The sequence below is a fragment of the Eumetopias jubatus genome, unplaced genomic scaffold (genome assembly GCF_037043125.1).
Source record: "Eumetopias jubatus isolate StellerSeaLion01/CBP00866 unplaced genomic scaffold, mEumJub1_p1.0 scaffold_2, whole genome shotgun sequence".
Lineage (NCBI taxonomy): Eukaryota > Metazoa > Chordata > Mammalia > Carnivora > Otariidae > Eumetopias > Eumetopias jubatus.
Window position 1 is genome coordinate 66,305,785 of NW_028274808.1, and position 23,416 is coordinate 66,329,200.

General features: G+C 34.2%; 1 protein-coding gene across 3 annotated transcripts in view; it reads left to right on the forward strand.

Annotated features, from left to right (window-relative positions):
- FSTL5 (follistatin like 5) overlaps positions 1-23,416 on the forward strand; it is a 692,987-nt gene that overhangs the window by 54,863 nt on the left and 614,708 nt on the right. For 2 of the 3 annotated variants that reach the window (XM_028104410.2, XM_028104411.1), the window contains exon 2: positions 15,361-15,391. In XM_028104410.2, coding sequence (XP_027960211.1) covers positions 15,361-15,391 — 31 coding nt within the window. Of the gene's footprint in view, positions 1-15,357; positions 15,392-23,416 lie in introns of all 3 variants that reach the window. The other variant, XM_028104409.2, reaches the window with a different exon arrangement.

Sequence of the window (23,416 nt, forward strand, 5' to 3'; positions counted from 1 at the left end):
TTTATTTTCATCTTATTTAAAACCCTCTTGTCTTCCTGGGTTTGGCAATTTCCTTCCCTAAATTAGAGGAGTTTTCAGCCATTACTTCTTCAATTTTTTTTTTTTTTTTTACTTTTTCTCTTTCTCTTCTGGGACCCTATAATGTAAATGTTACTCTGCCTGATGTTGTCCCAGGGGTCCCTAAAGACTTCCTCATTTCTTTCAATTCTTCTTTTTTTTTTTAATTTTGCTGCTCTGTCTGGGTATTTTCCATTGCTCTGTCTTCTATTTCATCCATTCTATTGTTGAACTACTCAAGTGCATTTTTCAGTTCACTCATAATTTATTTGGTACTTCTTAATATTTTGTCTCTTTTTTGAAATATTCTCTGTGTTCTTTCATTTTTTTCCTGAGATCGGTGAACATCTTTATGACCATTACTTCAGTTCTTTATCAGTGAGGGTGGGACTCAGGGTGCTTGCCTCACCCATTTAGGTCTCAGTTGCTGAGCCAAGAAGACAGGGCTCAGGACACTCATTCATCCTGGTTGTGTCTCAGTCTCTGTGCAGGTTGAGCAGTATTCAGGCACTCATCCAGCTCTGTTATGGTTTGTGCTGCACAGGATGGGTGTGAAATGGGGTGGACAGTGCATACCTTCCATATACTAGCAGGCTGGAGGGAGGTCACCAAAAACGATGTGTGTGATTCCAACAATAGCCAGTGAGCATGAAATTGCAAAAGTGGTGTCTACCAATGCTTCCATTCCCAGAAAAGTTTCCTGCAGTTTCCTGCCTCTCCATCAGCCACCTTAAAATTAGTAAGCTTGTCCCTTTGCTTATAGTCTAGGCACTTGTCAATTAGTTCCTCTTGTGTTGGATGTCAGGGTGAGTGGACTTGCATGTAAGCCCTTGAAGAGTGGCATCCTTATTCTCTATATTTCTATGATTCTCCTGGTCTTAATCTCTGTTGATTTTGAAAACCAGACATTTTCGGGGTTTGTCCTTCTGGCACTGTCCCTCAGGATCAGGGTGTTGATGTGGGGCATAATCTCTTTCCTTCTCAAGGAAGGGGTCCATATTTTTTTGGATCCCTCTTGATTGTGGGGTCACCACATCTGGGATGGGGTCCTGGAAGAGGCTATATCTTTGCTTCTCCTATGCTTCTTGATTTGTCTGTTTTGTCTTTTGTTGTGGAAGTGCTATTACTCTAGTTCTCAGGCTGTTTTCAGAGGAAAATTACTCTGTATGTAACAATAAGTTTTTTGTGTCAGTGGAAGGAGGTGAGTTCAGGATCTTCCTAGGCTGCCATCTTGAACCCTTCCTTCTGTCCTATTGATTTTTATGAAGCTTCCTTTATGGCTTAATACCTTTTGGTTTTTGTAAGTGTTATATATGTGCTTTAAAACAATGTTATTTTTCTTTATGGAGTATAAGGTTTTTTATGTAATTGCTCAAGCTGATTCTCTGTAGAATTCATTTTTTTTAAAGATTTTATTTATTTATTTAATTGACAGAGAAAGAGAGAGACACACAGTGAGAGAGGGGACACAAGTAGGGGGAGTGGGAGAGGGAGAAGGAGACTTCCCGCTGAGCAGGGAGTCTGATGCAGGGCTCAATCCCAGGACCCTGGGATCATGACCGGAGCCTAAGGCAGTTGCTTAACCAACTGAACCACCCAGGCGCCCCTCTCTGTAGAATTCATAATATGGATTATTCTTCACTTGAATTTTCAGTTTCTGGGAGGTTATTAAAAAATACAGCACCACTTGTTGATTTATCTATTTGTGTGTGTGTATATATAATCATTTTATATATTAATTTAGTGTTAAGTCTGTTATTAGGTGAATATATAGTGATGATGGTTATATCTTCTCATTTTATGGTTCCTATTAAGACTATATATTTTTCCCCTAATTCTCCTATTGTATTTGCCATATTTTTTACATACATTTCATCTCAGATTTTAGTATGAGATATTGCATGAAGTATTTTCTTTTTCTTATTTATATATGTGCATATTTGTATACAAATATGTATATTTGGAATTACATGTATATAAATATATTTATACATACATGTTTTTGTCCTTTTAAGTACTTCTTGAAGATGACATATTACTAGACCTTATTTTTGACCCATCAGAATTTTAAAAAGTAAATTTAGACCATTTATAATTATTATTATTACTATTGCATTTGGTTTTGAAAAGGGAATTTATAGTCATTTGGGGTTGGGTGGATGTAGAGGTGAGAGCAGATCTCCAAAAGTTTCTCTTAATTTGATCTCCAGCCACTTCTTATAAGACATCTACACCAGGGATGACAATGTTTGATCTTCCTGATAGTTTATCACTTTTTTTGGACCCTGTAACTCAGAGTCTGGCTTTTTCAGAATATTTAGTTTATAATATTAGCACAACTCAATAGCCCCAATACTTTTTCATTACTCATTATTATTGTTTTCTTATTTACATTGTTTTCATTTTCTTGGTGACTTTAACCCTTTGGTGACTTGAAATCCATAAAAGCTGTGGGAAGAATATTATATGCTTATCAATTCAAAAAAATTTTAATTGTTAGATTGGAATGTGTGTGTGTGTGCGTGTGTGCATGCATGTGTTTGTATGTGTGTACTTAAAAATGTACTTATGAAGTATGCATTTTCCTAAAAGGGGAGAAAATAATACTGACAACAGTGAGGGAACAGATGAATTATGCACCACCCAAAATGTATCTTTGTCTACAACATGCTATATGCTACCCATATAAACTATTCTGAGATTTTATTTTTTCTGTATGTTAGATATGTTTTAGTCCTTAGAGTAGATTGTAGGTTTTTTGAGGAAAGAGATTTTGACATCAACAATTGTAAATAGAAGGTGATGTCGGCAAGATGGAGGGCTAGGAGACCCCAATGCAATAAAAATAGTAAATAAACAAACACAAACTGATGAAAATAGCTCTGGAAAAGCTCTGGACTATCATGAAGAAACAGCAGAAACCTTCTGGAGATCAAACACTGAGAATGGCCACAAAGAAAAGTATAGGAAGAATGTTGCTTCCCTCACTGCATTCTCAAGTCCAGAGCAGCTGAACATTGAGAGACCCTTTGGAAGGATTTACCCCATGTGGAAAAGCAGAGCTGGACAACCCCAGAAAATCTCCATGACATGGTTGTTTACAGCCTTTGCTACAGAAGACCCCCACAGTCTTCACGAAAACTGAACCCAACTGACGGAGCTGCCCAGAGTCCCTGACTTTGCATTTCTTCTCTGGTGCTGGAACTGTCTCTGCAGTAAGACCTGTTCCCAGGGGCCCCACTCATTGTTGTGCCCTGCTCTCCAGGACTAGAATAACACAGTGCCTTACTATCTAGGGGACCAGAACTGCTCCTGCTCTGAACCCCACCCTGGATTCTAAGTCAAGGCTTTGATTCACTATTACTGAGGCTGTACTCCTCCTCCTTTGCATTCTACCTTCTGAATCCCAAGTTGGATCTTTGACCCACCATCACCATGACTGCACCGCTGCAGCTCAGTGACTCACCACCACAGTTCTAAAATGTAACTTTGTCCCACCGCAACTGTGGCTGGAGATGCTATTGTTCTTTGACCATCCTGTGCCCTCTGTTGTGACTGTGACTACTCACCATCACCAGGCTGTGTTGATGCAGCTCTATGCTCTGTCTCTGGGGTTCTAACTTTGACTTGTCATCACTGGGGCAAGCTGCTGCTGTTCAGCAACTGCCCTGCTAGGGCTAAGTCAGAATGTTGACCCACCATCCTCAGAGCATGCTGCTGCTGTACCCTGCCCCCCACTCCCTAGACCCAACCTGCCACTGCATTCTGTTAACCCAGGACCTGTGCCACTGCTGTGTCCCCTTTCAACACCCTGTGATCTGTGTCACCACTGTGAGTACCAGAGACCAAGATTCCTATACACTCCTGTACCTCAGACACTAGCACCACCACTGTAGCACATGCATCTGTGCTGTAGGTTCCAGACACTGAGGTAGTTCTGCATGTGCCTGGTCCCAGGACCCTGACTCTACTGCTGTTCAGTGTGCCAGACTGGTTCCAAGAGGAATGTCCTTGGCTAGAACATCCTCCTATAGGCAAGACAGGAGAACAGGAAGACTCCTGATGCCATCACCCCTGAAAACTACCATACCCTACCTGCCACTGCCACCCACAGCACATCCAAAGTCTTGGTCAAAGAAGACCTTCCACAGTTGTCATTAACACTGTCCTAAGCTGATGGAGTTTCATGGAGGCTACATTGCTTCGCCCTCCCAGGAACCAAAGATGGTGCACTTCACTTGGCCAGCAACCTCATAACCACCTTCAGGTGAAGGTCTTTCCTCACTGAAGCCAATCTGAACAGGCAGGAAGAGTTTGACTGTTCCCTCAAATATGCAGAAACCAATGCCAAGTCAAAAGAAACATTAAAAAGCAAACAAACAAAAAACAAACAAACAAAAAAACAGATAAAAAATGACACTACCCAAGACACACAGTGGTTTTCCAGTAATTAATCCCAAGGAAATGGAGATTTATGAGATACTTGAAAAGGAATACAAAAAAATTATTTTAAGGAAGCTCAGTGGGATTCAAGGAACACAGATACACAATTTGGTGATGTCAGGAAAATAATGCATAAACAAAATGATAAGTTCAATAAAAAATCATAAAAAATAACTATACAGATTTTGATCTTGGTAATCATTCCATGATGTATGTATTTGTGTGTGTGTGCATGTATTTGTTTATATATATGTGTGTGTATATATATAATATATATCTTATATATATTATATATGTGTATCATCACATTATACATTTTAAATATATACAATTATATTTATCAACTATTCTTCAATAAAATTGAAAAAAGTAAACAATTATAAACATAATGCCCTAGGCCTCACTCACCTTTCAGTTAAAATTAGGCTGATACTATAATAGCTGCTACCACCCACCTGCCCAAGCAGAAATGAAAATCCTATCAAATATACTTCTCCTTATTTTAGGGATATCTCACTTGGGGAGTTCATCTTTTTAAAATGGCAGTTTAACCCATGGTTTTGGCTCTGATCTCATGTAATCACATTTGATTGAGAATGGTGCTGTATATACTATGGTTATCATCCCCTAGAGACCTCCATAAAACCGTAGGTAGAGGATGTAAGCAGGGGAAGCTAGACCATGACTTTTGGTCACCTCAGTGAGATCATATGTGTAAAGCCCTTAAACATTTCTTGCTATGTAGTGAGACTAATATGTGTTTTAATCTTCCCCTTCTCCCCCTTCCCTTCAGGCTCCACTCTTCCCTCTAACATTCCCTCCCCCGCTTCTCCATTTTTATTCCCCAAGCCTTAGTCTTCTTTTCATAGACACTTGCAACAAATCTCTCCAGCCATGCTTTTCCAAGCAATGGTTGCATTTATGCTTAGAGACCATCTATTGACCTCCATCGTGCTTATCTTCCCTATCAAGTCCCTCTCTTGGTTGCCTGTGCCCAGAGTATCTTATACTTTGGGATACTTGGCTATAAGTCTTTATATTTTCTACATTGCAGGATGTAATTTTTTTTGTACAAAGTATATTTTCAATAATAAATGTTAGCTATTGGTAGTCTCAGTAAAATTTATATTACTAGAAAAAGCATACTATACTCCATTGGAAATTTAAAAATCAAATCATTAGATTCTTATAACAAAAATAAGTTAGGATCCATTTAGAGACTTAATAAGTTATAAATTTAAATATATTGAGGGTTAAACGTAAAGTGGAAAGAATTCTAATGTAAATGTGTGCATTTTAAATAATACAACTTCACTAATTTCCATGTCAGCATCATTAATTAATTAGTGATTTATATTTCTATTTATTCCAAATCCTTTAATTAGTGATTTGTGTTAGGAAAATCATCATTATTTTTCACACTCCAAAAACACACTGTGAAAACTGTTATAATAATTGGCATGTTTATTTAATTTATATGGCTCCTTACCAGATAGCTTTAGCTATAACACTTAAGTGGGCATAAATTTTCTTCTGGAAGTGGGAGAGAAGTTTCTTGAATATGTTTTTATATAATCCTCATGTTTAAAGAAGTATGTAGTTGAGCTATGCTTACCTATTCACTATTTCTCCCAAAGGATTAAATATTTTACAATTCTGTGCTTTTGCATGGCCTAATACTCTTTTCCACAGCAAATTAGTTTAGTACTCTTTAATTCTTAGCTCAAGCAACAATTTTCACAGTGAATTCTCCCTTTGCCCCATACTCAGCATAGACAATTGCTCCTCCCATTCTTGTTTCCAGATCATCCTGTAAGTTTTTTTTATCATTGTTTTATAATTAATAGCTATTAGTCTCTCCAGATAGAACATGAAATTCTGAGATCAGAAATTTATGTTATCTAGGGGCACTTGGGTGAATTAGTCGGTTAAGCGTCTGCCTTCTGCTCAGGTCATGATCTCAGGGTCCTGGGATAGAGTTCTGTATCAGGCTTCCTGTTCAGCAGGGGAGTCTGCTTGTCCCTCTGCTCCTACCCCCACTTGTTCTCTCTCTGTCTGTCTCTCTCTCAAATAAATAAATAAAATCTTTAAAAAAAAGAAATTTATGTTGTCTATACTTCATTCCTATCTTATAGCATAGTGCTGGCCATGTATATTCCAAACAGACCTATATTCAAGGAGTGAGCTAGTATGTTGATACCTTATTAAAGTAGTAATATGATCATAAGATTAATATGTTCTAATTATACTTTGAATTTCTTCACGTATTAATGAGATAAATGGATAAAGCCAGTTAGAATGTATATTATCATTTAAAAATGTAATTAACTTCATTTTTTTAGAAAAAATCAATATTTCAAAAATTAAATAGGTGTATCTTTTAGATGTTTCCTTATTTATCTGGATATCCTTCACAAGAGAAGAATCAAGTATTTACTTTTCCTTTATTGTCTGTATCCATTGTGGAATGTAATAATAGAGGAAGTTTCTCTTTATAAAAGTATTCCAACCAATACATGAAGAAAGAATGATAGAATTAAAATGTCAACATTTTATAGTAGGATTAGACATTAATCATCAAAAGCTGCTAATATCACAAAAAGAGAGATAATCAGATGTTAGGTGACTCCAGAGAGGAGAACACACCACCTCCTACAAAGTGGTCTTGCCAAAACAAACAAACAAACAAATAAACAAGCAAGCAAACATGCAAACAAGCAAAAAAACAAAAGCTACAGTAACAAAAAAATAAAAAATAAAAAAATAAGCTTGAGTCTAATTAAACCCATAAATCCAACTATTAGTTCACAAGATACAGAAGACAGAGGACACCATCAGGATGAAATCAGGAAAATCCAGATTATAGGAAACTCTGGAGACAAGTGACGTGATTTCTCAAAAATAAATTGAGAGGAAAACAAGATGAAAGGGGATCCTATGGATTAAAAGGGACATCAAGAACATATCAATTCCGGGGCGCCTGGGTGGCTCAGTTGTTAAGCATCTGCCTTCGGCTCAGGTCATGATCCCAGGGTCCTGGGATTGAGCCCTGCATTGGGCTCCCTGCTCGGCGGGAAGCCTCCCTCTTCCACTCCCCCCACTTGTGTTCCCTCCCTCGCTGTGTCTCTCTCTGTCAAATAGATACTCTGTCAAATGGATACTTTAAACTATAAAAAAAATATGACTTTTCTGGGATGTTTAGAAATTTGAAAAAAAACTTTAATATTTTACATTTTAACCACATAGCACGTGGAAATAAACAAAGATATATATATCTATAGATATATAGGTATATATATTGAACATGAATATTCTGCTGCAAATCAACATTTCACAACTTTTGTTTGGTGGTATTTGTCTGGTAAACAATAATTGCATCAAAGAGAAGGGAAGAATTCTGAGAAGAAATTTAAACTAGGCGGTCTTCTAAATTAATAATCTTCACCTTCATGTTTGTTTACCACCAAAATTTATATTTGTATATCTTTTCTTTCCATCCATTATTTTCACTGTTAAGATCTATTTGTCTTTATTCTTGACTTTAAAATTATATACATTTACCTTAGCTTCTATAGCACTACTGTATGTATATGCATTATATAAAAATATATATGTAAATCCAATACAAATAAATACAAATGCAATAGAATTTGCAGAAAGTATTTCTAATCACATTTTATGTGTGCTGCATGTTAGACTATTAATATATATAATGATTCAGGGCGCCTGGGTGGCTCAGTTGGTTAAGCAACTGTCTTCGGCTCAGGTCATGATCCTGGAGTCCCGGGATCGAGTCCCACATCGGGTTCCCTGCTCAGCAGGGAGTCTGCTTCTCCCTCTGACCCTCTTCCCTCTCGTGCTCTCTATCTCTTATTCTCTCTCTCTCAAATAAATAAATAAAATCTTTAAAAATATATATATATAATGATTCAGCTTTGGTAAATGATGACATCATTCATCATTTACTTCAGTAACAAGTATGGATCATATGGATTGTGAGCAAGATTACTTTAGCCAGGACACATCACTTTTGGATAGCACAGACTCATTTGTCTCTTTTGTTAACATTTAAATTTTAAGATTCATTATGGACTTGATTAAATATGCCAGTAAAACTATTCTGTACATTTGACTTTTTTTTAAATCCCCAGACTGACAGTTTGTTTTGTTTGTTTTCTCAGCACATGATCAACCTAAACACAGTTTGAGTGTGCTTTTTTATATATTTTAGGCAACGAAAAACAAATAAATAAAAAATACTTTTTCCCCAAAATTTAAAGAAATTCTATAGTCCCTCAGAATGTGCCACCCATTCAACTAAGGCATTGATGTGTTTAAGGGCAAGTCCTTAAGTAGAAAATAACTTTCTAATATTATGTTAGTTATCTAGGTAACATGGCCTTACCCTATGCCTTTTAAATAATGGCCAAATGCAAATCAAGTCACATGGGGCTGAGGCAAAACGATAACCTAGAAATCTTTTCTTATCACTCCCATATTGGAGGGGGAAAGATGCTGCATTTTACAGATGTTCCCTACATCCTTCAGGTAGTATAGACGTTATTTTTATGTACATTCAAAAGAAAGGCTAAGTACATTCTCCCAAAGTAGAGGGAGAATTGTTTTACCTCTAAGGGACCAATTCCATTGTACTTGCACTTGCTTCATTCTTATATCCTTCTATGTGAAGGGAAGCCTATGGGATGACCAAAAGGCACATAATTAACCTCATTAATCTAGGGATATGCATAGGCAAATTTAAAACAAAAGTATCCATGGGTATTACTTGTATGAGGTTTATGTGTTTTTTTTTTAAGTGATTTACGCTTTATAGTATGGAATAAGAGGACAATTCACTGTCTAATGTTTATAACTCAATGCTGTTATGATGGAAATGATTCACTTAGTATTTAGATGGTTTCTTCTCTTTCTAGAGACCTTGTACTTCTTAGTAAGAAGGAAAGAACCAAGTAAACTATGTTTGAAGATACTGTGGCCAGACATTTAATTTTAGTGCTTGATAGAGAGAGATCAATTTTTGTGTTAGAGGCATCATGAGATGTTAGTAAATGCCATGCTAAAATACAAATACTAGATAAGAAATATTCTTAATAATACCTTCTAGAGTAATAGCATTCTGCCCTTAAATGGTACTAACAACCTATGCATTAGTGTTATTTGCTATACTCTTGTTTGCCTAGATGCTTTAGGACCACTGCATCTCATTTTAGAAATTACTGTGTACCCCAACATGACTTAATTTTACACTGGCTTAGCTAAATTCCATTTATTATGTTGTATTTTTTTAATATTTAAGACATTATGTTATGCAATCATGTGTTCCTTCTGAATCCACACTACTGCCCAGATTGTCTTTGCCAATCTCTATCATACTGTCTGCAAGGATCTATTTATTCATTTCTATCATTGAGCTGGATTTCATGGAGTCTATTTGTGTAATTACTATAGTACTTTGGGAATTTTTCCAAGAAATCGTGTAGTACAAAGTAGAACACAAATGGTTTGCTATTATTTAATTTTGATATGTAGCCAAGATATATTTTTTTTACTTTAAGACAGGACCAATTGATCAGAAAATCTTTTGAAAGAATATTAAAGTTGAGTTATACCAAGGGATTGGCATTCTACCTTTGCGGACAAGATCTACGTTTTCTTAATGTAAGAATGTTTTTCAAATGTATCATGAGGACAGGGTAACAAATCTTTCTGACCTCTTAGGAGTTCTCACATAATTAAATAATCATAATTTTCTCCTTAACATTTCCCCATTAAAAAATTAACATTTAAAACATGAAGTAATAGTTTATAAAATAAAATTGTGGAAAGTATACTGCCAGGTGAATAATGCAACATTTTAGTCATAGAAGCAAGTTGGAATAGTTATTACTTTGAAAATCCTAAATAATGCTTACTAAATATCTACTGACATTCTTCTAATACAAGTTTTGCAGTGAATGAAGAAGTTTATCTTTATTTTTTTCTTACTTTGCAGGTTTGTTATTCTTCTCAGTCCATTAAATTAACTTCTATTTTTTCTTTAAATACATGCTTCTTGAACATTTCCAGTTTATAGAATATTTAAGGCTATTTTCATTGGTAATTTATGATTATATACAATTATATAAATAGAGAATTGTGTTTTAAGAAAAAATATAATAAGATATGATATCAGTGAGTATTAAGCCTATTTGCCTATAATTAAAATAAAGATAATATCCGTGTCATACAAACTTATTATGGCAAATCCCAATTAGGATTTTGACAATAACAAGCTGTCCTATTCACCTACTCTCATAAAAAGCAGTGCATTTAAAATCTTCTCTATCTCCTCAGATTTCTGAGAAATCATCCTACTTCACCACTCATCTGACTTCTTCTAATAGATAAAGGAAACAAATCCTCACAGACTAAGTTTTTAAAATTAATCAGATCAAAGCTATAAACTTCTTGCATCTATGACCCCACTTTCTGTGCCTCCCTGTTATATTGGAGGAATTGGTTCTCCTCCTATCTAAATGTCGCCACTTATATTCAGTGTCACATTCAATAACCTTATGAAATCCATCATATCCTTTCTCCCTGTTATCATAATCCGCTCCATTTCTACTATGTATCTCCCATATTTATACATTCTCAATTCTCACTGATTTAAATAATATAAAACTAAAGATGAAACAAAGAGATAAACAAAAACCAAACACCATACCTATATGAATTTCACTTAATCACCAGTCACACACCACCCCAGGCCTTTCCTTCCATGCATTTTTCTCCCATTACATTTTTACTATGTCATGCATTTCTCAATTTCCCTCTCCTTCCTTGAGTAACTTCAGTTTTACTTCCAAACACATAACACCACAAAAACGTGTTTGTTTTTTTTTTTTTGAAGTCAATGATTCCATTTATGCCACTTTTTTATTTTTTTTAAGAGAGAGAGAGAGCGCTAGTGAGTGGGGATGGGGGAGGAGGGACAAAGGGAGGAGGAGAGAGAGAATCTTAAGCAGGTTCCACAACCTGTGCAGAGCCTGAGGCGGGGCTCCAGCTCAGGACCCTGAGATCATGACCTGAGCTGGAATCAAGAGTCAAACGCTTAACCGACTGCAGGCCCTTAACCCAGAAGCCCCTCTACCACTTTTTCTAATGGGCATTGCCTTGGATATAATCGTACTTGGTCTGTCAGAAGAATTCTATGCTATTGAAAATCTCCCCCCTACATAATATATTCCCTGGGATTCCATGATTCCATGCCCCCCTTTTTTCCCCTCCTCTGATGTGTCTATCCTTCTATTCTCTTCTGTTGGCTGATTCACTTTATATTTTTCTTATGTTGTTTCCAATACTTAGTTCTAGATCATTCAACTCTACTATATGTTCTCCAGATGCAGTACTGATGATATATACACATGGTGGTGATTTCTAAATTTATATGTCTTGCTGAAGTATCTCCCGTGAGTTCCAAACATTTTAACCATCTGCCTACTTTGCATCCTCAGAGTGATATTTAAAGTAAAATCAAAGTCAGAATATTCAAGCATAAAACCCATGAAAAATTCAGGCTCTTTACTCTTAAAAGACAGAGTAGATAAGGATTACCTTAAGTGTCTAAGCAACTAGAAGGAGGGAGAGATGAGGAAGATGAAGAAGATGAGAAAGGTGGTGAAAGAAGTAAGGGAAGATCAGAAGTTCAGTTCTGGATGTGATAAGTAGGCTGTTACTAGATATCCAAGTAGAGATGTCAGAAATACGGTTAAGTACACGAGGCTGAAGTTCAATGGTGAGAATTGCCCAGAGATAAATACATTTGAGAGTCCTTAGGAAAAGGATGGTGGTTAAGGCCAGAAGACTAGATAAGATCACCAAAGGAGTGAAGTATATATGGAAGAAAGGGAAGGGCTCAATGTCGAGGAAACCAGTGTTTAGAAATTGAGATGTGGAGGAATCAGTAAAGCAGATGGGAAAGGGGTGGTCAGACAACAGGAGAAAAATTCACAGAGTGAGACAGTATTAGAAATCAAGTGATGAAGTATAAAAGTGTTTTTCTTTTTTGGATACCTTTCTCATCTTAGAGGCAACTTCATCCTTCTAGTGACTCAGATCCTTGAAATTACCCTCATCTATCCTGTATCTCATACCCCAAATTTATTCTATTGGCAGTTCTGGTATTCCAACTGCACTGCTACCACACTGTTCTGTGCCATTATCACCTCCCACCTGAATTACTGCTATTCTTAATAGCCAGAATGATTCTACCTAAATGCAGTTCAGATAATGTTACTCCTCTGAAAAGAACCTTTCATTGTTTTCTCAGCTCTCTTATTGTTAGAGCCAAAGATCTAACAAATGCCCCAGGTACTAATCTATCCCACACTTACTGGCTCCTGTATTGCATTTCCTACCAAACTCCTCTTAGTCTAGTCTAGTCACACTGGCCTCCTTGGTAGTTTTGACAACACCAAGAACTTTTGTACCTAAGGAAGTGTGCGATTGTTTTTCTCTCCTAGAATATATTTCCCCCAGATCAATCCTCGGAATATCCTCTCATCTCATTCAAAATTTTATTCAAAATTCATTTTATGAGTTGATAGACATTTGGAGTCTTTCCATAATTTAGCTATTGTTGACAATGTTGCTATAAAAAGTGGGGTGCATGTACCCCTTTGAATCTGTATTTTTGTACCCTTTGGGTACATACATAATAGTGCAATGCTGGGTTATAAGGTAGTTCTATTTTTAACTTTTTGAAGAAACTCCATACTGTTTCCAGAGTCGCTCTTGCCATTTACAATGAAATGGCTGGAGCTAGAGTGTATAATGCTCAGCAAAATAAGTCAGAGAAAGACAAATACCATTTGATTTCATTTGTGTAGAAATTCAAGAAATAGAAATAACAGATGAGATAGGGGAGAGAAAGAAAAAAAAGAGACAGGGAGGCAAACCATAAGAGACTCTCATCTATAGAGAACAAACTGAGGGTTGCTGGAGGGGAGGTGGGTAGGGGAATAGGCGAAATGGGTGAAGGGTATTAAGGAGGGCACTTGTGATGGGCACTGGGTGTTATATGAATATGAATGTTATATGAATCGTTAGATTCAACTCCTGAACCTAATATTACACTGTATGTTAACTAGCTAAAATTTGAATAAAAACTTGAAACATAAAAAAGTCATTTTGTCATTGTAGACCCAAGTAAAATCGCAGTCACTTACTCTAAAACTACCTTCTATGGTATATCTTTTTTCTAAATAGAATTTACTAACATTTATGCAGTATGTTACTTTAAGGACACATTTTTGTTTTGTTTTGTTTGTTTTGTTTTATTTCATTTCTGTTTTGTTCATCCTTTGTAGCCTTATCATCTGGAGCAGTTTCTGGCACATAAAAGCAATCTATACATAGTTACTCAAAGAATAAATGACTAAATGAATGGCGAAAGAAAAGGAGAGAGGACAGAGACAGATTTTTTTTTTCATTAGCAAATATCTCTTTGGAAAGCTTAAGCTTGTTGATCTTGTATGATGAAAGGATAATATAGTTTTAAATCAAGTAATTTATATTTAAATTTTAGTTTTAATGAACAAGAGATACTCTAAATTAAAAATAAATCAGGACCGGAAAAAATAAATTAATTAACAAAGGACAGTACAGGATCCAAAAACAAAGGCTAGGGGCGTCTGGGTGGCTCAGTCGTTAAGCATCTGCCTTCGTCTCCCGTCATGATCCCAGGGTCCTGGGATCGAGCCCGGCATCGGGCTCCCTGCTCCGCGGGAAGCCTGCTTCTCCCTCTCCCTCTACCCCTGCTCGTGTTCCCTCTCTCGCTGTCTCTCTGTCAGGTAAATAAATAAAATCTTTAAAAAAACAAAAACAAGGGCTGGATAAATTCGGACAAAAGAAGTAGCACACAAAGTATTAAAGTTTAATAGAATCGTACATTGGATGTGCATGTTCCATAAATGTACATTTGTCAATATGCATTTTTATTCTCAAATCTGACTCTTGGATTAATGACTACAGCAAAGTAAGTTCTTATTTTTCACGATTTTCATAAATTTTATCAAAATTTTTTGGCATTTGTACATTTCTGAAGTTCTATTTATATATGTCATTCTTTATGAGAAATACATTTCAAACTCATTTTTAGTGTGAGGCTCTGAAACTTACACAGAGTAAACTATGCTTGAATATTAATTGAGAAGGTATAGAGGGCACAATTTCTACTTAAGAACTTGAAAGCAAGCTAATTCTTTTGGGGTTGCCTGGTAACTAATAAGGAGTATGTCAAATTGAAAGACAGGTCTGACTAAAGCAGCCTTTGAATAAATAATAGAATTGTTGTCAACTTTAGCCTTCGAGTAGTGAGGCAGGGACAAATTCTAAATTAAATTGAAGGAAAGACAGTTGAAACGTCTTTTATAGTTTTTTAGTGAATTGTCCACTGTTTGCCCTTAAACTTTTTTCCTCACCAACAATTTGTGATTAATGCAGAGACATTGAAAATAAATTCTGAAGACATGATTCAATATCTGTTGAAATTAAATGAAATGGCCTAAGGCATTTGAGAGGCATGATTATTTACTATTCATTGCCATTTATTTATTTATGAATCCATATTAATATAATGTATTAGTTTCTTAAAGAAATATATGTACAGGAAGAATGATTGCTACTTTGATAAAAGATTGGACCTAACTGTTTTTTAAGGTGAGGTTTGTGTTATGGTGACTCCAGGGTACATGTGCAACAAAATATCTTGACAAGTCTTTAGTTACCATGATCTGTTATATCAGGCTGTTGATCACATACTCAGATTTTGACCTATTTCTGTTTTAATTCCAGCAGGAAAAGAGTCAAGACAGTTCAAGAAGCAAAGGTAAGAGATGACTGTTTTAAGATCATAGTTTCATCAATTCATGTAAGTATAGAAGAAGAAAAAAACTGACTGAGCTTTGAAAATATAGCTAAAAATGAGAAAACATTAAGAACTCAAAATCTTCAATGTGGTTTTAAAGCCATTGTGAGCCCTTTGGGAATTCTGCAAGGTCACTGGGGATCCTCTACTGAGATTTCCTTTCTTCATATAGTGCTGTTGGAAACTTCAACATAATTTTCTGTTAACTCTCTGACTTGTTCTCATGGAATTCCTCCATCAGTCATTGTCCATAAGAGTTGGTGTTCAGTTATATCTATGATTTAGCAGATGAACTTTAAAAAATATGTCTTATGGAGAACCAAGCGCTGCTATCTCATTTTATTTTCTATGAAAAAGCAAGACAATATTTATATGTTAAAATTTGGTGGTAGCTTTATGGCATAGTAAACTCTAGTCAGACATAAGGAAACTCTTTTCCCCACAATGACATTCTTATGTTTTGATGTTTATTGTTGAAATAATAAATTGCTCTAGGTAGGATTATTATCCTACAGCAAAAGGTTTCCATAAATTTGTGCTCCTGCTGATCATAATCATGAAATTTAACAAATTTTTCCTGGGTTAATCCTTTTGGCCTCTCCCTTCAGGTGCTGGCCCTTCTTATATTGTACAAGTTGGACATCCTCACTCACCTATCCCTTTCCGGTATTATTTAGTCACGAGCCTGACTGTGGAATGAAGGACAATTTCCCTATTTCCTTCCATCCTGTTTTGCATAGAAAGATAGGTTTATTTTTACTTTACTTTTTTTAGAGTTCTACAAAACCGAAACAAACCAAAATTAAAAAAAAAAAAAAAACAAACATGGAGAAGTTACCAAGTTTACACTTACTTCTGAAAAGATGAAAGGGCAGTTATTCTTCTGAGGGTCTCTAAATTGACGACATCAGTCTTGCTTACTAATAACAAATCCGAATATAATCTCTGCACATTTCTCTGCAACCAACTAAATTACACAATTTGTTTTCCATGTTTGGTCATCTGTGTGTGTCTGTATTACTGAAGAATATGAAAAGACATACTTTTTTTTTTTTTTTTTGCTAGGTATGTTTTATTCAAATGAATTATGTAAGACTGCCCTTCCAGGGATTCCCAAACTGTTTGTGTTCTTTCTCAGCAAACTGAAGTATGTCTTGCTATTTTATATGTGAAATTATTACACTTATTTATCCTCAAAGCACTCATATTAACTCAAAGTTTCATACCTTTGTGTTGCAAAAGGGAATTTCTATTCCAAGATGTGATGTATGATGTGCATTTAAATGATATATACATTTTAAGCATACTGAGCATCTTCCTTCTCAAGAAGGGTCCCAGTGTTTCAGGTTAATCTTAAATCATATTTATAATTCTGTTATAGTTGAAATAAGTTTAGTACAGCTTTCTTCTTGATGCTTTATTATCTTGGGATATATAAATCCTATCATCTGAAGTAGTAGAAATTATGTTTTTTCAACTATCTGCCTAGGAACATGTTTTCTTTTATAATGTAATAAAATTTTGAGATGATGCTTGTCACTTCTTTCACTGTTATTGGCTGACACATGTTTCAGAACTCTCATATTATGGCTTCTAGGCTACTGAGTTGTAAGTAAATCAGAGACATGCTGTTTTGTCAGGACCTGTACCCTAACTCTACTTGGAACTCAGTATTTTTCTTGACTGTTTATGGGAATCATCTTGAAATGGTATTTTACTGCAAATTATAAATGGCCACTAAAAATGTCTTTAGGGGCACTTGAATGGCCCAGTCAGTTAGGTGTCTGCCTTCAGCTCAGGTCACAATCTCAGGGCCCTGGAATTGAGCCCCATATTGGGCTCCCTGCTTAGTGGGGAGTCTGCTTCTCCCTCTGCCTTACCTCCTGCTTCTGCTCTTTCTCTTATGCTATCTCTCTCTGATAAGTAAATAAAATCTTTAAAAAAGTCTTCAATGTCAATATTAAGAAAAAAAGAATTGACTAAGAGCAATAACTTACCCATTGGTAGATGAGAAAAATTCTAAAAATCAAATATTGTACGTATTTTGGTAACTAATTATTGAAATGTGAGTTATGTCCTCACTTGATGTTAGTAATCAATTCTCAGCTAATAATTCCCTGGACTTCTGACGAATTGGTAATCTTATTTGTCAGAACATGTTTATTACATAGTCAAGAATGTATGCGGAGGAAGTCTTTAACCATTTGATTTTCTGCATTCTGTACCTATTCCTGCTTATGACAATAATCCCACCCACATTATACCAGTGACCTGAAATCACCTTAATGCACAAAGCAGTCCAATGACAATCGACCAGTCTTTCCTCTGTGTACAGGAGATATATATTGAAATGTTTGGAAATTTGCAAGTCTATCTCTGATTAATTTTTTGACATGCACACATGCTCTTATTCTAATATTATTTTGAAATGGCATAGAACCCAATTCTTATATATTCTAAAATTATATATATATATATATATATATATATATATATATGGTATTCAACTGACAAAATGAATTTTGGTTCAATAGTTAGTATACCATCGACTTCTCAATTGATTTTCACATTTAGATTGCCTATTGCTATATGAATTAGAGCCTAACCTGTAATTAATACACAATTTTGAGGTTTACAGTTGTTTAAGATATCTTTTATTAAAATTACATTGACGATTATAGCAGTAAAATAAAGACAGTCTTAACAAGTTTAAAAGAATTACTAACTATTCAGAAAGTCATATTTCACACTGCTTTTCAGTGACATTACAAATATGTTAGGATAGAGTATATTATGTGTTTAAAATCCATTAAGAATTTGATAAATATTATTAGGAAATAATTTCCTTTGAATAATGGTTCTAATATAAGGAGCACAAGTCAGTTACCCTTTACCAATATATCTCAGGGGAGTATTTTATTTTATTTTATTTATTTATTTATTTATTTATTTATTTATTTATTTATTCTCAGGGGAGCATTTTAATCTGTGATTTGTTTATTCATTTATATTTAAGAGCATCTCTCTAGAGTTCTGAGTGATAAAACAGTAACAGTTTTTGACAAAAACTTAAATGATTCTTGTTTTACAAAGAGCTTAAAAATTCTGTCAGTTTAGTCAAGTTTTTAATTTTCCAAAAATAATTTAAAATACAACAACCAGAAGGGTAATATCATTGTGGAAAGCTTGCATATGCTTATGTTGTAGCGTGCTCCTGAGTATCTGCTTTACTCTAGCTCTGTCATTAAAAGAATGTTTGTTCCTTCACCAAAAAGATTCAGTTCTTTTATAATGCAGTTTTCCCTTCCTCTCTTTTCAAGTGGAAACTTGTGGCTTTCTCATTCAGAAGTGATAAAAATAAAATATATTCCCGTTTCATTGCTAGTTTTTGTTGGGAGACAATTGGTTCCCTAACAGTCACTTATATGGTATATCATTGACATCTATCTTTTGTTAAATATCTACTAGATGTCAGACACTGGGCTGAGTTTTTTTACATATATTACCTCATTTTAATCCTCAAACACACATTATAAGGTAAGATTTAGCATTCAAACATGCCAGCATATTGAGAAATCACATCTAAAGTAAATAATTCAGACCAATATTATCATCTTGTTCTATTTTTAAATGGGTCCTATTTTATTTAACCAATTTACTAATTATACACTAGGTACATTTAACATGCTGTTATTAGCAAAGCTTTTGACATTTTCATGGATTTGATATATATGAATTTTATTATTTATGCATTATTTTTCTTTAATAGTATGGTGTTACAAATATTTCCCCTACTGCCAGTTTATATAAATACTGCTCAGGGCTTTGTAGCTTTAAGAAAATTTTGATAATAATAGATGTGATATAGGAATGTTCTAGGGGACAGGTGTGAGCATTGTGACAGCTTGTTCAATAAATGCTTGTGATCTTTGACAAGTGACTTAATCCTCCAGAAGTAACTTCTCTTTTATAGTTTATATTAACATAACATACCCCATGATATCAAAAGCCCTTTTAAATATATGAAATTCTAAGGCTTATACTTCTATAAAGATATTGGACAATGCTATTATTACAAACATCCTTCAAAACTCTTAATTCTCAATAGGTTCTACATGTCAAATATTATGTCTTATACAATTGTGTGTGTACAAGAAAGGTAAGCTGCATCATTGTTCTCCCTGTGGTACATACATACATTCTTGTATACAGTGAGCAATGAAGGTCAATATTATGTTAAGACCATACCTAATCAAATTAAAGGTGTGTGTTTGGAACAATAAATGATATTAAGCCTATAGTCTTTACATGTGAACACACACACACACACAAATACACATACATGATATTTACTTTTATACAACCATACATTCAGATTCTCTTTTATTTCTTACATTACAAAATTGCCAATTGAGGGCACTGAAAATGATCTGATACATACAGGGATATATATATATAGATATATAAATAGATAGATATACATAGAGATACGCACATATATATACCTATATATAACATATATAATATGTCTCTATATAACATAGCCATATATAAATATAATATTAAATTGGAATTGGAATGCTAATAAACTCCTAACCTGGGTTGCCTGAGTATTCAGAGTCTCTTCACTAGAATAATCTTATAGAGCTCCTGATGTTAGCTCACTTCTTCCAGGTTAGGTAACTAGTCAGGAATAGTTATTGGATAGGAATGGACCTTCAAATTTGTATTACTGAAAGCCACTGGACACATTACATTAATAAATGAAACTGTCATATAAAACTGAAAGATGGTAATTCATATATCTGAGACTTTTATGAGACTCTTTGTCGAATTGTTGGGTATCTTTCTGTTTAAGATATAAAATATAGCCAGTACAATAGTAATGCCTGAAATGGAGACTGTTACCATTATATGAAACTCAGAGTCACTGTATTTGTAATGAATTACAATATCATACTAATGAATGTTAGGTTTTTTGGTATTCAGTTTAGAAAGCTATTTCTGAGACAAATAATTGTAGGATTTACAAAAACTGTGGTTTTTGTCTATCATATTCAATGGCTATAATCCTTAGGAAGTTTAAGTATCTAAAAGACAAGAAAACTCATGTCTAGAAGATGTCAACCAAAAGATTGTTTTGTTTGTTTATTTGTTTGTTTTTGGCAAACAGTAATGCTGGATAAACCCCAAGCAAGTGGACTTACAGCAGTCTTGTGATAATAATTACTGAAAAATAATTAAATGTTGTAAAAGCATGTGAGGGAGTGAAATTTTTTTTTATAATAAGACATACCTTGTTTTATTACACTTCATTTTGTGCTTCACAGATATTTTGTTTTTTTGGTTTTTTTTCCTTACAAATTAAAGGTTTATAGCAACCTTGTATTGAGCAAGTCTATTGGCACCATTTTTCCAACAGCATTTGTTCACTTTGGGTCACATTTTGGTAATTCTTGCAATATGTCAAATTTTTTCATGATTATTATATTTGTTATGGTTATCTGCAATCAGTGATCACAACTCACCGAAAGCTCAGATGATTTAGTGTTTTTTTAGCAACAAACTATTTTTTAATAAAGATATGTACATTGCTTTTTCAGACATGCTATTGCACAGTTAACAAACTACAGTATAGTGCAAACCTAACTATTGTATGCACTGGGGAATTAAAAAATTAATTTGATTCACTTTATTGTAGTTTTTATTTGCTTTATTGTGGGTTGTCTAGAACTTAACCCACAATATCTCTGAGGTATGCCTGCCATGTTATAACACAGCAATTGAATTACATAAAAAAGTTGTATTTTCACTCTATTTATTTTATTAAAAATGTACTTTTAAAATTAATTGGGGGTAATATATTCTCATGAATGCTTATCGTTACCTTGTTGCAAAATATCAATGTCATATATGTACCACTTCATAGTGTATGATTGACTAGCAACTCTTTAATTACTAATATGAGCATATCACATATTTCAATCCATTTCATTTTTTTAAAGATTTCATTTATTTATTTGAGAGAGAATGATATATATAGAGAGAGCATGAGAGAAGGGAGGGTCCGAGGGAGAAGCAGACTCACTGCTGAGCAGGGAGCCTGATGCGGAATCGGGACCTGAGCTGAAGGCAGTCGCTTAACCAACTGAGCCACCCAGGCAATCCATTTCACTTTATACCTAACTTAATATGAGTATGGAACGATTGTTGTAAACAGATAAATTAAAAATGTAATTTCCAGTTACCATGAACACATTGCCATACTTTAACGATTTCATTAGGTGACGTGTGTTACATTTATGATTTTTTCTTATAAAAAAACTGGTCATAATTCTTTATCTGAGTGGTGTTTTTGTGATAATGTGAGTTTTGAAATAAAAATAGTAATACATAGATGCAAATTCTAGAAGCCAAATTACTATCATCATGATAGTATTCCTTACTTTGACAAACTTCCAAAAACATAATAATTTCAGTTCTAATGCATAACTCCATAAAAAATAAATTCAGTATAAATAATCCAAATGATGCTCCCAATACCTTACTAAATAACTTTCAAGTAGTATAGATTTCAATATAAGTAATAACTTGTCTCAGGGAATTAAGATAATATTCATTATCCATTCTTTAAACTCCATGTGACCAACTTGGTACAATTTTAAATGATCTTGGTGTATGTCCTCCTGCCACAGCAAACAGGAAGACAAACCACCTTCACTACCTAATGATGCTATTATCATCAACCAGAAAAGGTTTCATAAAGTATCTGATTCTATTCCTCATTTATGCAATGAAGAGCTCATTTTGTATTGTGCCAAACACATCATCTCTCCCCCCCCATTTTGCATACATTCCCTAGTTTTCCAAAGGATACTAATAAATCATCTTGTCCAATAGATCATTTATTTTGGTTTCAAGGTGATTAATTTTGCCACTCACTTTGCCCACCAGGAGGCAGTACTAACTAAAAGAAATGGAGGCATAATCCCTTTGTTGATACGGTGAAAACAACCCAGAACACTTGGATTTAATTCTTTTTAATAAAAAAATAATTAGAAAATAATAATTCAATGCTGCATGTCATATCAAATTAATATTGTTCAGGCTTTTATTTACGTAACTCAATATTTTACATACCTGTACACTAACATCTCAACATTGATCTTTTCAATCACCAACACAAAAAATCTTTATTATCTAGACTTTGCAAAGCTAAATATTTAAGTTTTTTTAAAAAAATTCACAGTCTGAAACAGTTGAATGCCATGTTTCAAGAAAAATGATGTAACACTAACCAAAATGTGTTGATGGCTTCATTTATTTAGCTTAATGAAATCACTTCATTTAGTTGCAATGGTTAGCTTTAGTGAAAGAGTAGTTTTTGAAATTGTTATGAAGATTACATGTTTTTTGGCAAAAGTCCCTGTTTTACCTACCAATGAAAAACTATCAGTTTTCCTTTTTACTTTGTCTCCTCAGGTTCTTTAAACATGAAATTTGACTTTATTAAAGAAGACTATATTTACTTTGGTTTTTAAAATATATATTTCTTCTTTCTTCCAATTTAATGTAATAATATTTAAGTATCTTGTAAATATTTGATTTTTTAATTATAAAGTTAGAAATTCTGTATAAAATGAGTTATTACTTTGTGATGTTATACTCAGTGACTTCTATGACCTGAAATAGACATACATTTCTTTGTCTAACTATAATAGATTAATTTGGAATTTTACCTATTATGTTAAAGGCCAAATAATATCCCTTTTAAATAATTATAAGATGCATTTTGTAGTTTTAATTTGTTATATCGGCAACATTCTTTTTCAATTACTTAATTAGATATAACTGTTTTTATTGGAAAATGGATGCCATCCTACTAAAAGTAATATCGTCGTTTCTTAAATTCTTGGTGCATGGACTCCTTATCCATTAAACACTGGAAAATGAGGGAAAACTTTGGTCAAATATGCTGCAAAATTT